This window comes from Panthera uncia, assembly GCF_023721935.1.
Source record: "Panthera uncia isolate 11264 chromosome B2 unlocalized genomic scaffold, Puncia_PCG_1.0 HiC_scaffold_24, whole genome shotgun sequence".
Taxonomy (NCBI): Eukaryota; Metazoa; Chordata; class Mammalia; order Carnivora; family Felidae; genus Panthera; species Panthera uncia.
The window spans coordinates 90,889,659-90,904,420 of NW_026057580.1; the positions used below are offsets into that span (position 1 = coordinate 90,889,659).

At 39.0% G+C, this 14,762-nt stretch overlaps 1 protein-coding gene across 1 annotated transcript in view; it reads left to right on the plus strand.

Moving 5' to 3' along the window:
- Nucleotides 1-14,762, plus strand: part of PDE7B (phosphodiesterase 7B) — a 578,460-nt gene that overhangs the window by 121,591 nt on the left and 442,107 nt on the right. The window contains exon 2 of the mRNA XM_049654412.1: nucleotides 9,799-9,916. Within this exon, the coding sequence (XP_049510369.1) occupies nucleotides 9,799-9,916 (118 nt within the window). The remainder of the gene's footprint in view (nucleotides 1-9,798; nucleotides 9,917-14,762) is intronic.

Sequence of the window (14,762 nt, forward strand, 5' to 3'; positions counted from 1 at the left end):
TCATAACAACGATAGACCTGCTTTGCCAATATTGCTTTAGTCTTAGAAGAAAAGGTTTTAAGGCAATTTCATCCTGAAAGCATTACTGAGTACCTATTATTTTCAATTCACTGCACTTGGCAATGAACATAAGAGAGATGCAGAAGCTCTCTTTTCTCTACCGATTCTTCAAAGGAAAGAGCATTTTCATTTTAATTAGGTGACAAGACACACTGCTAATTGTTCATGCCAATTTGCTGATCATTTGTAGTTCCAATATGGTGTCATAAAAGGAATCACAAAACCTTGTAACTTACTTCACTTTTTCTCAGTAGTTTTACAAAGATTGATACTATAAATGCAAATTAACTCCAAATAACTCCTGTCTTCTAAAAATCAGGCATGAACTAATATTTCCCACAACTCTGATGTTGGAATACCCATGGTTAATAGATTATATAAATTCAATAATTAATTACATTCTCATCTGGAAGAATCTGTATAAAAAAAGGAGCATGTAGATATTTGAGTGGGGGTGAATTAGAGCATATTAACACATTTTTTATATCAAGTACTTTTAATGTAAATTTAAACATTGTCAGATGAACATTGAAAAGATGAATTTAGGAGCATTGTGAGAAGTATAATAATATCCCTGATATTCAAATTTGGATGCCCATTGGAGTCATTTGTAAAATGTTTAAAAAGTACTGATACTTGAAACCCCAATGATGCTGACTTAGTTGGTCTGCAGTATGGCCCAGGCAAGGTGATGCTAATATACAGCAAAGTTTGAGAACCATTGGTTTAGAATCTAGAATCTAGTTTATTACTGCTTTCGGGTCATGCCCCTCCTTCAGGTTCCTAGACCCTTTTCTGATTTCATAGCCTTGTCAAACAGTTCTCTGATAATTAATTTCATTTCCCAAGTAGGTATTCCTGCTGGAAAGAGATAGTACTATTGTAAATAACTAATTGATTTTAAAGTCGAATCAGTCTCTGGTGAGTCCAAGCTTTGGAAGGTAATGACCTCCTCTCCTGCACCCCCCAAGCTGATTGGCCTTGAATATGCCTACCCTCATCAAGATTTGAGGCTTCCAGAGCTAGCAGGCCAGCCCTAGTAACGAAAAAGATGAACGACCACATGAAATCCATACCATTTTGTCAATCTGCTTCTGACATTTGCTTAATCATGTCCTTGGACCAGTGTTTCTCAGTCCTGGTTGAATATTTAAAATCCCCTGTGAGATTTTAGGACTCCTGATGCCTGGGCCACAACACAGACCAATTACATCAGAACCTCTAGAGGTGGAGCACCTGGGTGGCTCAGTTACGTGTCTGACTTTACCTCAGGTCGTGATCTCGCAGTTCCTGAGCTAAAGCCTGGCATCAGGCTCTCTAGTGTCAGCACAGAGCCCTCCTCAGACCTTCTGTCCCCCCTCTCTCTGCCCCTCCCCTGCTTGTGCTTACACACACTCTCTCTCAAAAATAAACACACAAAAAATAAAAGAATCTCTGGAGTTGTGACCCAGTCATCAATGTTCATTAAATTTCCCCAGAAGATATAGTATGGGAGGAAAAATAATTTTCTCTTGAGCCTTTTAATCTGACACACCTGTGCAATCAAAAGACATTGGGGTGCCTGGGTGGCTCAGTTGGTTAAGCATCCGACTCTTGGTTTCAGCTCAGGTCATGGTCTCAGAGCTTCGTGGCTCTGAGCCCTACATCAGATTCTCTGGCAGCATGGAGCCTGCTTGGGATTCTCTCGTTTCTCTCTCTCTGCTCCTCTCCTACTAATGCTGTCTATGTCTCTCTCAAAATAAATCGAGAAACTTAAAAAAAAAAAAGAAATTAAGAGGGAAAAACAAAAGTTTAATAACATGTATGCCTTCTGTATATATGGGAGATGTCCAAGAAAACTGAATAACTCTCTGAAATGGCTGAAGCCACTGTTAAAATAACATCTTTAGCTAAAGACAAAAGAAAGATGTTGGAGGTTGTAGGGGTTGGAGGGGAAGACGAATTATGGAAGGGCAAGGGTGGGGGTGGATGGCAAGAAGCAAGGGTAAGATGGTTATGCTGATTTATATTGTTGCTTTCTGCCCTGATAAGTTTCTAAAGATTTAGATTTACCATCCTTTTGGTACAGAGAGGGAGACAAATAGAATCTCTTACAAATAGAGATTCCCCTTATGAATGAAAATGTTTCTTACAAAATGATAACTTCTGCTATTTTCAGAGCTTCTGCTGTGTCTGCTCTTTCTTAAAAATACTCAGCCTAAAACAGTCCTTATGCCAAGAGACATATTTTGGGGTGGCAGATTCTGTTCCCCTTAAACATTGAGGACCAGTGGCTTAAGCTGTAATACTCTCACAAATTTACCTAAAACATTTCTGAATTTGTGGGGTTTTGTTTGTTTGTTTGTTTTAGCTGATATTTGAAACTGCAGAGATGTAAACATATATATCTTTTTAACCTCTAACCCAAGCTGGTTTGTTTGATGACAGATAAATATTGTTAAAAATCTAAAAAAAAAAAAAAATTAAATAGAACTGCCTGGTAATATACTTACATAGCCCTTACTTTGGCCAGGGGCTCTTCTAAGCCTTGTACATAAATTGACTTATTTATTCTTTCCCCATTTTAGAGATGAGGGAACTTGCCCAAGAGCACACACTTAGGGTTAGGGCCAAGATTCAAATGAGCCAGTCTGGCTCCAGAGTCAGTAAGCTTAACCACAGTGACCAATGGGTGTGGTTGCTGCAACTGCCAGATGCAATGAGGTAGGTAATATTCTTATACTTCTGTTTTACAGGTAAGGAACTGAGGTACAGAGTAACTTTCCTAGGATCCCACAGCTAGTAAGTGGCAGAGCTGGGATTTAAACTCAAGCAACTTGACCCTAAAGTTCGTGCTTTGTCAATAACATAGACTTCTTTTGCAAATATTCAACGGATGAAGCTTTTCAGAAACTTATGTTACAATATATATTGGAATTTGGCGTTGTAAGTTTCATGTGTGCTTTTAGGCTTATCCTTAATATTTTATGCAGAATTCTACCCAGGATTTTTGCACGACTACTAATGTACTGGAGAAGCCGTTTGTAAAGGATGATGCAGCTGCTTTATTAATATTAGTTCATGGTTTCAAAATTTCTTTGATGTATGCATACGTTAGGCAACATAAGTTCATCAAAGTTGCATGTAAAAAGAAGAAAAGATTCTCCATGCCCTTTCCTAGATCTTTGCCATTTTCCACTTCCAAAAATCTTTTTAATTTCCATTATTAGTTTGCTGTGCCCTTAATTTAGTATTAAAAATCCAAGTTTCTCCCAGCTGTTGGACATTGTCCCATTTCAAACTTTTAAAAACAAATTATTCAGAATTTTACAGCAATACTATGTAAATAGGACAAATACATCTTGGCTCTTGGCAAATGGCCTTGAGAATTGAAACAGTTTCACACTGTGGATTTCCATTAATGTCAAAAATGTATTGAACCTAGTCTTTGTAAAATGAATCAATTCTAGATTTTAAGAGGTGATTTTAGAAGTTCCTTGTCTCACATTTTAATAGGCAAGCAAATCACCAGAGGGTCTTGTTTAAAAAAATGCAAAAATCTGGGAGGCTGGAGGTGAGATGCTGGGTTCCATATTTCTAACAAGCTCCCAAGTGATGGTGATTCTGCTGGTCTCTGAACCACACTTTGAATAGCAAGGACATTGTACTGGTAAACTGGTTCTCCAAAGGAGGAAAACAAAGTTTTGATTTGTTGCTAATTTCTGAGATATAAATACCCCCACAATGGTCAAATTTCATACCAACATGGTATTACTAAAAACTAAGTCAGGAAGAGATATGCAGCATAATATATACAAGGGGCTCTTGAGTGCGGGCCTAACACGGCTTCAGCACTCCGCTGGATGTATGTGAGTTTAGACACACCCTATTTCAAGATTCAAAATAGTAAGAGATGCTGTTCCACTCTGCAAAGGTTAGGGAGACAAAGAATGTTATAGGGAAAATGACTAAAGGTTAGTTACAAAGCATTGAGAATAGGTGCAGAGTAATGTAGTTCCAAAGTCATATAGACTGGGTTAGCATGTTTAAGGAGTTAACATCCACATGGGGCCAAGAATGGAGACTTTGAGGAGGATTTGAATCAGATTTGATGGTGATAGTTTCAGATGCATGGATAAGGAGAACATTCAACAGAAAAGGAAGTGAGGTAGGAACTAGCAAAATGTCTGATGCAAACAAGGTGAGGGAAGACATTGGCATTCCTGAAGAGTTGGGAGTGGGGTAGCTGTTCCAGGGGCTGAATAAGAGTATCCTGCTTTCACAAATGCTTCATTTTCTGGCATGTTTGGGAAAGAAAATACTCGGATTAATCAAACATTCAAGTTAACAGAGAGCTGACATAGGTAGTAGAAAGAGATACCAATGCTTAAAGAATAGAATACATTGAAGTATACAGAACCTAATTTCTTTGTTCTTTGATGGAGAAAGGACTTCTAGAGCTGCCATTTCTCAGAGCCATCACATGGAGCAATCTTGGTCCCTAATTGGGTACAGTTGGAGATGGGATGTGGGAAGTTCCATTCCCAGGGTGTTATAACAAGATCGTGTTCTTAAGCCCTTCCCCAAGGCTGCAGTGTGAAGCATCTCGGGAAAACTTACGCCATAGAAAGAATTTCTAACTGGGAGAAATGCTCTCCTTTGCAATACGCTGAGTCTCTTTAGGAGTCCGGGTTCAGCTTCCTCATCTGTAATATGAGGCTAAAATACGTATCTCATGTGGGTTTTGTGAGGATTAAATGGTCAAGACATGTTAGTGCTCAATAAATACAAGTTTCTCCATTCCAAATACGTCTTTCAGAAAACCCAGGGCAAACTGTGAGCCATGTTTGAATGTACAGAGACCTTTCCTGATTCCACAGCAGAGGGCTTTCCCTAGATCCTCTGACCCCTGCTTTAGGCAGCTAACCAAATGCCCTTTTACATTTCTGAGACCTGAATACAGATTTATCTTGAAAAAAAAATTCTTTTCTTTCCTGTATCTTGGAATAAATGTGCTATTTCATTTTCTTAATTTGTACTTTGTTAAGAACCAGAAGAGGGAACTTAAGGTCAGTCAGTCTCTCAGGTTGAGAAACTCTGAAGCTATAAGCCCCAGAATCTTGTCTTTGTCTCTGATTCCAAATGGGCTTGTGGGGAAAAGTGATATAACCATGAGATCACTGTGTTCTTTTAGATGATTTCCTGTTTCCTGTGTATTTAAATATACAGGGAATAATCCCGCTATTAAAATGAGACCCTGTATGTGTGTATGGGCAGAAGTTCAATGAAAAAGGAAGAAAAATATGCTTGCTGAATACCAGATGTAGAATGCATAAATCCTGTCAGAACAAGTGGGGAATAGCTTTATGGCTGACTTGCAAGAAACCTAAGGGAACTGGGAAGTCAGATAGGCATGTGTCAAACAGACTTATTTAAATCATCCACTTCCTCAGCAAAATAAAAGTTTGAGAGGGTTCTGTTTTCTTTTGTGGTTTGAAATTACAGTTGTAGCCTTAGAGGTCCTGCTTGATTGAGGGCTTCCAAGCAAAGAAGTTACGCTACCAAGTTCAGGCACCCAGCAACAGTGGGATCATCCAGTGCCTCTGACTGAGGTCTCCAACCTTACCCTGTTTGTACTTTCTGCTCTTTGTCATCTTGGAAACAAATTGCAGTGCAGCTGACCACTGCTTCATGGCCCTCCAGCTTGTTATAGCTGAAAGGCTTTTTTTTTTTTTCTTTTGCATCTGGAAGAGAACGGTGCCTGTTGGCTTGCTTCTTAGAGCGGGCGTCAGATGGCACACGGTGATGTAGAGCACAGCCGTTAGTGCTGCACACTTGGAAACTAGGCAACCCTTTCTCTCCCCAGCCTCTTCCTCTCCACAGTTCATACGTTGTTGGTGACTCTATATACTGCCAGTTTGTGTTAAGACAAACAAACCTGATTTAAAAACTAATGACTTGTGTGCTTGGTTATAAGATCCACATTAATTTGCAGTGAGAGATACAACTAGACACCAGCCATTTTTCAGATATGACTTCCTGACAGTTAGTAAGTCTCCTGGGAGGCCATCTAATAGTGAGGTAGGTTATTGGTGTGAATAGATGCAAAGGAAAGGTGTTTAAGTATTAATCATTTTCTTTAAGGCATGGTAGCTTCCTAAATTGTTTTTCTTGGGATATTTCTCTTTTAAAATATCCTGTTGAATATATTGTTCTGCCATGGCTGTACTCACTAGAATAAAAACAAAATATGGTGCTGTGAAAAGACCATGGGCTTTGTTGTCAAACAGACCCAGGTCCAAATTATTCCAACTCTACTACTTACTGTGTGTAAACTTGAACATATGACGATACCTCTCTGAGCTTCAGTTTGCTCACCTTCTTGCTGAGAGTATATATTTAAAGGCATTTATATAGAACCTACCACCGTATCTCAGTATCTGCTACTTTGAGAAGTCATGAAAAATTCTTTTCTTTTTGAGAAATCATGAAAAATTCTTAATGCTTACCATCCATCCATCCATCCATCCATCCACCCATCCATTTATCCATCTATTCTTTCACTAAATGCCTTTTAAACATTTTTTACGTGCCAGCCATTGTTTCTGTTGGTATAGCTACAAACAAGAGCAAGATGTGAGCTTTGACCATAGGATGTAGTCTCACTGTCTAAGCTGGAGACATGTATGTATTTAAAGGTACGCACCAGGCACAAAGATGATATAAAGGTGATGTTCACTTCTCTCTGGCTGAGTGTGAAGTGTCAGGAAAGCATTAGACAAGGACAAGAGTCATAAGCCAGACCTTGAAGAATGAGTGAGATTCCAGCTAAATGAGGTGGGGAGTATGAAGGATGGCGATGAGGGCAAGTTTGAGCATTTCAGAAAGTAGAGAGTGTGCAAAAGCCAAGAGACGGAGAAGAATATGGTACCTTTTGAGAATTACAAATCGTTCTGTGTTTAAAAGCATAGGCCCCGATGGGTATGGGAGGGTATGAATGGCAAGAAGGATGAGTCAGAACCTGTCAGAGGCCTTAGGAGACATGAAGAGGCATAATCTTTTTGTGCTGTGAGCACTTGTGAGCTATGGAAACTTTGTGAGCAGATGCATACAGATCGCTATCCTACTGATAGAAAACTACTACCATAGAAGTGTTTATTAGATATGCATAATTAGTTTTTATTTCTCTTGAGGATATTTGGAAACATGCCTACTGTGAGAAACAGTCAAATAATCAACTCATGTGTAGTCACACGTAGGCTCCTCCTTGACATTTTTTTTCGGGGAAGTGATGGTGGCAGTGGAGAGCTACATTGTTCTGTGCTCTTGTTTCACTGTTCGATCTTGTTAAAAGAGAATGTGTGCTGTTTATATTTACTTTTATCCTCCATACCTTCTTTTTTGTTTCAAAAATTCCTTTTCTTTGAACTTTTTAACGTTTATTTATTTATTTTTTATTTATTTTTAATGTTTATTTATTTTTGAGACAGAGAGAGACAGAGCATGAACAGGGGAGGGGCAGAGAGAGAGGGAGACACAGAATCCGAAACAGGCTCCAGGCTCCGAGCTGCCAGCACAGAGCCCGACGCGGGGCTCGAACTCACGGACCGTGAGATCATGACCTGAGCCGAAGTTGGATGCTTAACCGACTGAGCCACCCAGGCGCCCCAGACGTTTATTTATTTTTGAGAGACAGAGGTAGAGCACCAGCCAGGAGGGGCAGAGAGAGCAGGCTCCAGGCTCTGAGTTGTCAGCACAGAACCTGATGCAGGGCTTGAACTCCCAAACCACGAGATCATGACCTGAGCCAAAATTGGACATTTAACTGAGTCACCCAGGCACCCCTCAAAAATCCCTTTTCGTTAGCAAAACATCTGAAGAACTGCTCTCTTTTAGGACCACAGGGAAAAGGGACTAAGTTTTTGTCCCCAGCCTCTGTGCAGAAGGATCACTAGAGGTGGTTTGGCTTTGGGTAAATATAGAGGTAACGGAATGATGTTGGGTACAAAGCATTCTGGCAATTCAGCCACAGAGCTATTGTGATTTGTGTGGAGACACCCAGTTTGGGGGGGGTTCAAGAGCTAGGATCCCTGGATTACCTCAGAGCCTGGGCCTCTACTACATCGCAGCTCAAAGCAGGATGTCCCAAGAGCATAAGAAGCATTGGAACGAGCCTGACAGGACGGGAAAATGCCCAAGAGAGGAATGCCAGATATATAGACGTAGGCATAAACTTCTTGGTTTATGGAATTAGTTCCCAACCATGCAGGTAAGAGTTCAAAGCAAGATTGGTAGTGAAATAGTGCCTTAGACACAGAAACTATGTGTGAGCCCAGTAAGTTAAGTGTGGGGGGTGAAAGGGAGTGGCAGTTTGGAGGCTATGTGGGTGCAGCCTCACCTCTGGCCCTCTGGATATGGGCCCTATTGGCAGTAAGGTATGATTCCGAACTTTGTGATGCTAGTTTCCTTCCTCTGTCATGTGAGATATAAACTGGACCAAAGGACAAACTATGATGTGTGAGTCTCAGCAGAAATTATGCCTGGGGATTGTTGTTTTTCTACTAGTAAGAAAACTGGGGGAAAAAAAAAAAAAGAAGTGTGTGTGTTAAAGGGAATGGTTTTAAAGTTCCATGCTTTCATGTGTGTTTAAGAATGGCTCTTAGCATGGGGCTCCTGGGTGGCTCAGTCAGTTGAGCATCCAACTTCAGCTCAGGTTATGATCTTGCAAGTTACATATAAGTTTGAGCTCCGGGTTGGGCTTTGCGCCGACAGTGTGGAGCCTGCTTTGGATTACCTGTCTCCCTCTCGTTCTGCCCTTTCTCTCTCTCTCTCTCTCTCTCTCTCTCTCTCTCTCTCTCTCAAAAATAAATAATCAGAAAAGAAAAGAATGGCTGTTAGCCCTTAGCAGTGTGAAATTCGTTTCTTTCAGCTTTGAACATTGGAAAGACTTCTATAATCTTTTTATTTATTTATTTTTTCATCTTACTATATTTGTATTCCAACCATGTGACTTGTTTTTTTATGTTAAATATAATTTATTGTCAAATTGGTTTCCATACAACACCCAGTGCTCGTCCCAACAGGTGCCCTCCTCAATGCCCATCACCCACTTTCCCCTCTCCCCCACCCCCCATCAAACCTCAGTTTGTTCTCAGGAGGCAAACCATAAGAAATTCTATAATCTTTTTAAAGTGCAGTTCCATTGAGGGGCAAAGAATTTTTCAGAATTAGTACTACAAATCATGGGATGGGAGAGGAGGTGGGGGTGGTGAGTGGGCTATGTGTATGTGGGGAGAGAGAGAGAGAGACAGAGGAAGGAAGAAGAAGAAAGAATATGAAGTCTTTATAAGGTAGAGTGTTGAATGCTATATACTGTTGACTGTGGACCCCAGAATGTGTATGGTGAAATTTATTGGAACAAAATTTACATATTTATGAAAATGGTGCAGTTTAGAAAAAAAATAGCTTGTTATGCTAGTGTCCTTTTTCTTTGTTGATGTTCCAAGGTTATACAAGCCCTGAATCTTTCCACATTTCCAGCTCTTATCTAAGAGTGTGTACCACCTGGGTTGGGAGGAGGAAGATGAATGAAATTGGGGAAGTAAACGGTGGGAAGTATCCTGAAAGAAATCAGCTAGATATGTTCAAGTCAGCAGGTTCCAAGAAAATTATGTAGTAATTTGAGAATTGTGTAAGGAAAGTTCTAACACATATTTTCTCTCATGTTTTTTTTTTTCCCTCTTCTGCATGAACTTATAGTGATTACATCACTTCCCTTCCTCACTTCTTCCTCTTCTCCAACTTGTTGCTGTAGAGGCTACGTGAGTTCATTGTCCCTGGAAATGGAGCAGACAGAAGAGAAAGCAGTGACTGTGTGGTGAGCTTAAAGATATATCTATTCTCTGGGGAGTGGGAGGATGGGGAGTGGGGAAGGACAGAAGATATATATATTAGCTATCTATTGTTTCATTATAAGTATGCCAAAATTTAGCAGTTGAAAACAAACATAATCTCACATAATTTCTGAGAGTCAGGACGGCAAGAATGGCTTAGCCGGGTGGTGCTTGCTCAGGTTCTCCTTTGGAGTTGCAGTCAAGGTGTCTCCTAAGGCTGCAGGCCTTTGAAGGCTCAGCTGGGACTGAGGTCTTCAATTTTAAATGGCTTCCTTATATGGCTATTGGCTGGAGGTCTCAGTTCCTCACCCCGTGGCTTCTCCAAGAACAAATGACCCATGAGCAAAAGACTGACAGAAGCTGTAGCGTTTATTATGACCTAGTCTTGGAAGTGATGTGCCATCACTTCCATAGTATTCTGTACATTAGAAACAAGTCGCTAAGTTCAGCCCATACTCAAAATGAGGGGAATTAAGCTTTGCTTCATGAAAGGATACCAGAGAATTTATGGACATGTTTTAAAACTACCATAATATGTATATGCCAACTTTACAAGGTGTAGATTTGAGACTAGAACAAAGTTATGGATAATGTCTCATTTTGTAAACAGCAGCCTCATCTGTAATAAAAGCCCAGAGTTTATGGATCATCACAGCCAAAGAGGAAAAGGGTTTGCTGGAAAAAACTTGTAAAGGATGTTATTTCACTTGTCTATTTATCCTAGGCCCCGGGGTAATGGTTACAAATTATACGTCTTACATGATTCAGGAACCTCTGCTAAATAACAACTGAACAAAAGGGCTTTACCAATTTGCTCCTGCTGCAAACATGAGTGCCTGCTTCTCCAAACCCTTGGCAATACAGTAGATTATCCTTCTTTGATATTTGCTAATTTGGTAGGTAGAAAACGGTCTGCAGTTGCGCTTTTAATTTCTATTTTTCTCTCTCTTTCTCTCTCTTTTTTTGAGAGGGCATGGGGAGGGGATGAGGGAGAAGGAGAGAGAGAATCTTAAGCAGGCTCCACACCTAGCATAGAGCCCAACACAGGGCTCAATTCGGAGCTCACAGCTGTGAGATTATGACCTGGGCTGAAATCAAGAGTCAGATGTTTAACTGAGCCACCCAGGCGCCCCTCTATTTCTCTTGTTGTGAATGAGAGTAAGCTGTTTTTATATGCTTTAAACCATCTGCATTTACTTTACTGTCAACTATTTGTTCTTAATTTTTGCCTACTTTTATATGGGACTTGTCTTTTTGTTTTTTCCTTACTAATGAATGGAAGTTCTTTATAGATTAAAGAAATTAGCTCTTCTCTGCAGTGTGAGTGGTGGAAGTATATTCTTAGTGTGTCATTTATCTTTTTTTTATTGTTTCTCATTCTCTTTTTTGTCATGTAGTGATTTAAAAAATAAATCTGTTTTATGGTCACATTCATCATGCATCAATTTTTTCTCTTAAAGCTTCTGGGTTTGTGTCATTCTTAGCCTTCCCATTCTATGGTTATTAAGAATGTCCTATGGCTTTTCCTTTAGTACTATTATGGTTTGTTTGTTTGTTTGTTTTGCATTTTAACTTTGATTAAACTGGTTCTTTTAATGCTTCACAATATTAAACTATAAATACTTCAGTATTAAAGTATTAGTGAATCATTAAGTTTATGTCCATTTTTTTTCTGCTCCAGATATTTCTGTTTTATTCTCAGTTTTCTCATTTGTGAAATAGGGATAATAATTACTATTGAGTACCATCCATGGCCTTTGGCGGCAAAAGACCATTTTCCAAACTGAAAGCTAAACCAGAATTTTCTTCCTCATTACTTAAAGCCTTTACTCCATGATTATGTTCTCTGCCCCAATGGGACAATCAAGATTAACATGGGTTGCAAAATAGCTTGCTTTAATAACAAAGGTCAAAATTCAAATTAACCATTTCATGTCTGCTTACATGGGGGCCCCTGCTTTCACCTATAATGTTTAATTACATTACTTTCAGCAATATACATCCACAGCTATCACTGTTGAAGTAATTTTGGCTACTTATGAATCAGGATTGCAAAATGCCTCATATTATTAATGTTACAGACAAAAAGTTTTGAATTGGTTATTTGTAAATCAAAAAGATAATTCCACTGAAATAATATTTTAAATATTGGTTAGGTTCTTGTGCCTTATCCCAAATTCCAGAGTTATGTATTATATGATGAGGGATGAGGGAAAATGTACTATGTCATCTACACACAACAGTATTTTGTAATACTGTCTCTCTGGTAACGTACATCTGAAGGCCACTTCAGGAAGCTCAAAATAACATCTTCCCCAGTCCTAGCAGCTGAAAGTGAGGCTCCTTGTTGGAGGCAAGAGCCATTGGCAAGTGGTTGTAGGCTCCAGAGAAGACATCCTGGTCAAGGGAATACGTCTTTATATTTATATTAGGGAAATCAATTCCCTAATATTTGGCAGTCATCCTGAATGGGAAGCACAGAGAAATTATGTGTTCAGTGTTGAATTTCAGAGGTGTACCATTTTTTTTTTTCTCAGCACATGGCCATAAGGAGCTTTCTTGAGTACAGCGTGAGAGTCTAGGATCTGGAACTGAGTCACATAAGGCATGGAGATAGAGGGGATGTAGGGGAAGGTGGACCTAGCTTTGGAATATGAGAAACTGTGGAACTTACTCGGTAGAATGTAGTATCTTAAAGGGTATAGAGAATATAATACCTATTCAGAGTGAACTATGATGTGACAAGAATTTGAATTGTGCACAAAGAGGGCTAAGAAATTTACAAAAACAAGCTTTAGCTGTAGTCAAGTTTGTACGCATGAAACAGGGTTTCAGCCACCAAGGTGTTTCAAGAGAAGGAAGGTACTGGGGACATAAGGTGAAAGGTAGATCTTGAACCCCACGCTGATGGTTTGGATGTGATTAATCCCCAATGTCTAACATTGGGGCCTATCTTGGGAAGTGGGGCAAAGCAAGGTAGCACAATGAATGAGGTAGTTCTGACTGTGGAGCAAGGAGGGAACAGAGGCCGGAGGGAAAAAAAGGACAGTTTCCCAACACTGAGAAAGTAGCTGACTGGTTATTGGTGGTGCTACACATACCACTATATTTTGTGCCTACGTAAAATACATATTTGTTCCAGGAGCATTTACTGGTTTTGCCCATTGGGAAAAAGGCATGTATGTATTATTTTTCTCAACGACATTTATGAATGTCATAAATGTAATGACAATCACGAAACGTTGGCTAATAGATTTGTAAATAGTATTTCCAGGGGGCCAAATCTACTAGAAAATGAGCCAGTCAAAAAGAGTAAAGTTCACCTGTTGCAAATACAAATTATGATCGTTTGAAATAAAAATAAAGTTATTCTTTGATACATTGTGCATGCTATCCATGTTCTCTGCATTTCTTTCCCTCTGTCTTCTGGCTGTTTTGCTGCTCATTAACACCTCCATTAGAAAATGCACAGAGCAGTGACGGAAATAAAAATGCAAATTGAACTGCAACCAAGAATTTTATATATCTATATACTTTTTTTAAATGTCAACATAAGAATGATATAAATATCTCAATTGTAAAAATAAATCGTGACCCTGATTAGCATATGGTGCTTTGGATATACAAAAAGTGGTGAGGAATTAGAGTACTTTCTATACCGAAGAAGAAGTTCACAGAATGTTATCAGTAGAAAGGACCACATAGACAGATTGAATGAGCATCTATTCCTTCAGATGGGAATTACAGAAAAATTAATTTTTTATTAAAAAAATTTTTTGATGTTTATTTATTTTTGGGAGACAGAGACAGAGCATGAGTGGGGGAAGGGCAGAGAGAGAGGGAGACACAGGATCTGAAGTAGGCTCCAGGCTCTGAGCTGTCATGTCAGCACAGAGCCCGACTCACGGCTTGAACTACCAAACCGCAGGATCATGACCTGAGCTGAAGTCGGACACTTAACTGACTGAACCACCTAGGCGCCCAAGAAAAATTCATTTTTAAAAAATGAATTGCAAAGTATACACCAACTCTTAAGACCTAACCACATTTCTGGAAGGAAACTGAAAATCTTGGCCTAAGCATGTAAAACTAGATCACTTGCTGGAGTTAAGGAATGCATGTGCAATGGAAATCCTTTTTTTTAAGAAAATTATTTTAACACATTTTCATAAAGGAAATTGGGGTGGCAGTATATGACACTAGTAGAAGAATATACATCAAAATATTAATATTATATTATGTGTGTTATTTAGGCCGTTTTAATTTTGTGTATATATTATATCTTAAATTTTCTACAATGCATATGTATTAATTTTATAATCCAAAAGTAACTTTTAAAGAAAATTTTATGTTTCACTCCCACTTGTTCATCTGTCAATGGAGTTTGTTCTGTGAGTTTTGTTAGTCAAACCCATTTCACAGTAGGATGGAAATAGGGATCAAGACTAGGAATTTCCATCAGACAAATAATTTTAATGATCAGCACAAGGAGCTTAGCCCTAACAGGCTCATATACACATGCTGATTCGGTTTATCAGGTTGCTTCCAAATAGGAAGGATTTTTTAAATTTAAAGACTGAATGACTCAACTTGTAGGAATTCAGTGGCTCAAAATATTATATTTTCTAAGTGATGTTATGAGATAACTGGACACAATTAACTTGTGGCTGTATGAAAAACAATTACCACCACAAAATATTAATGTGGTGAAATTGCCTATATTCAGTATTATATTAGAAATCTATACTAGCATATGTAATATGCATGTCGTATATCATACATATGTAAATATATCATATATATACATATACATATGTTAAGCAAAAGGCA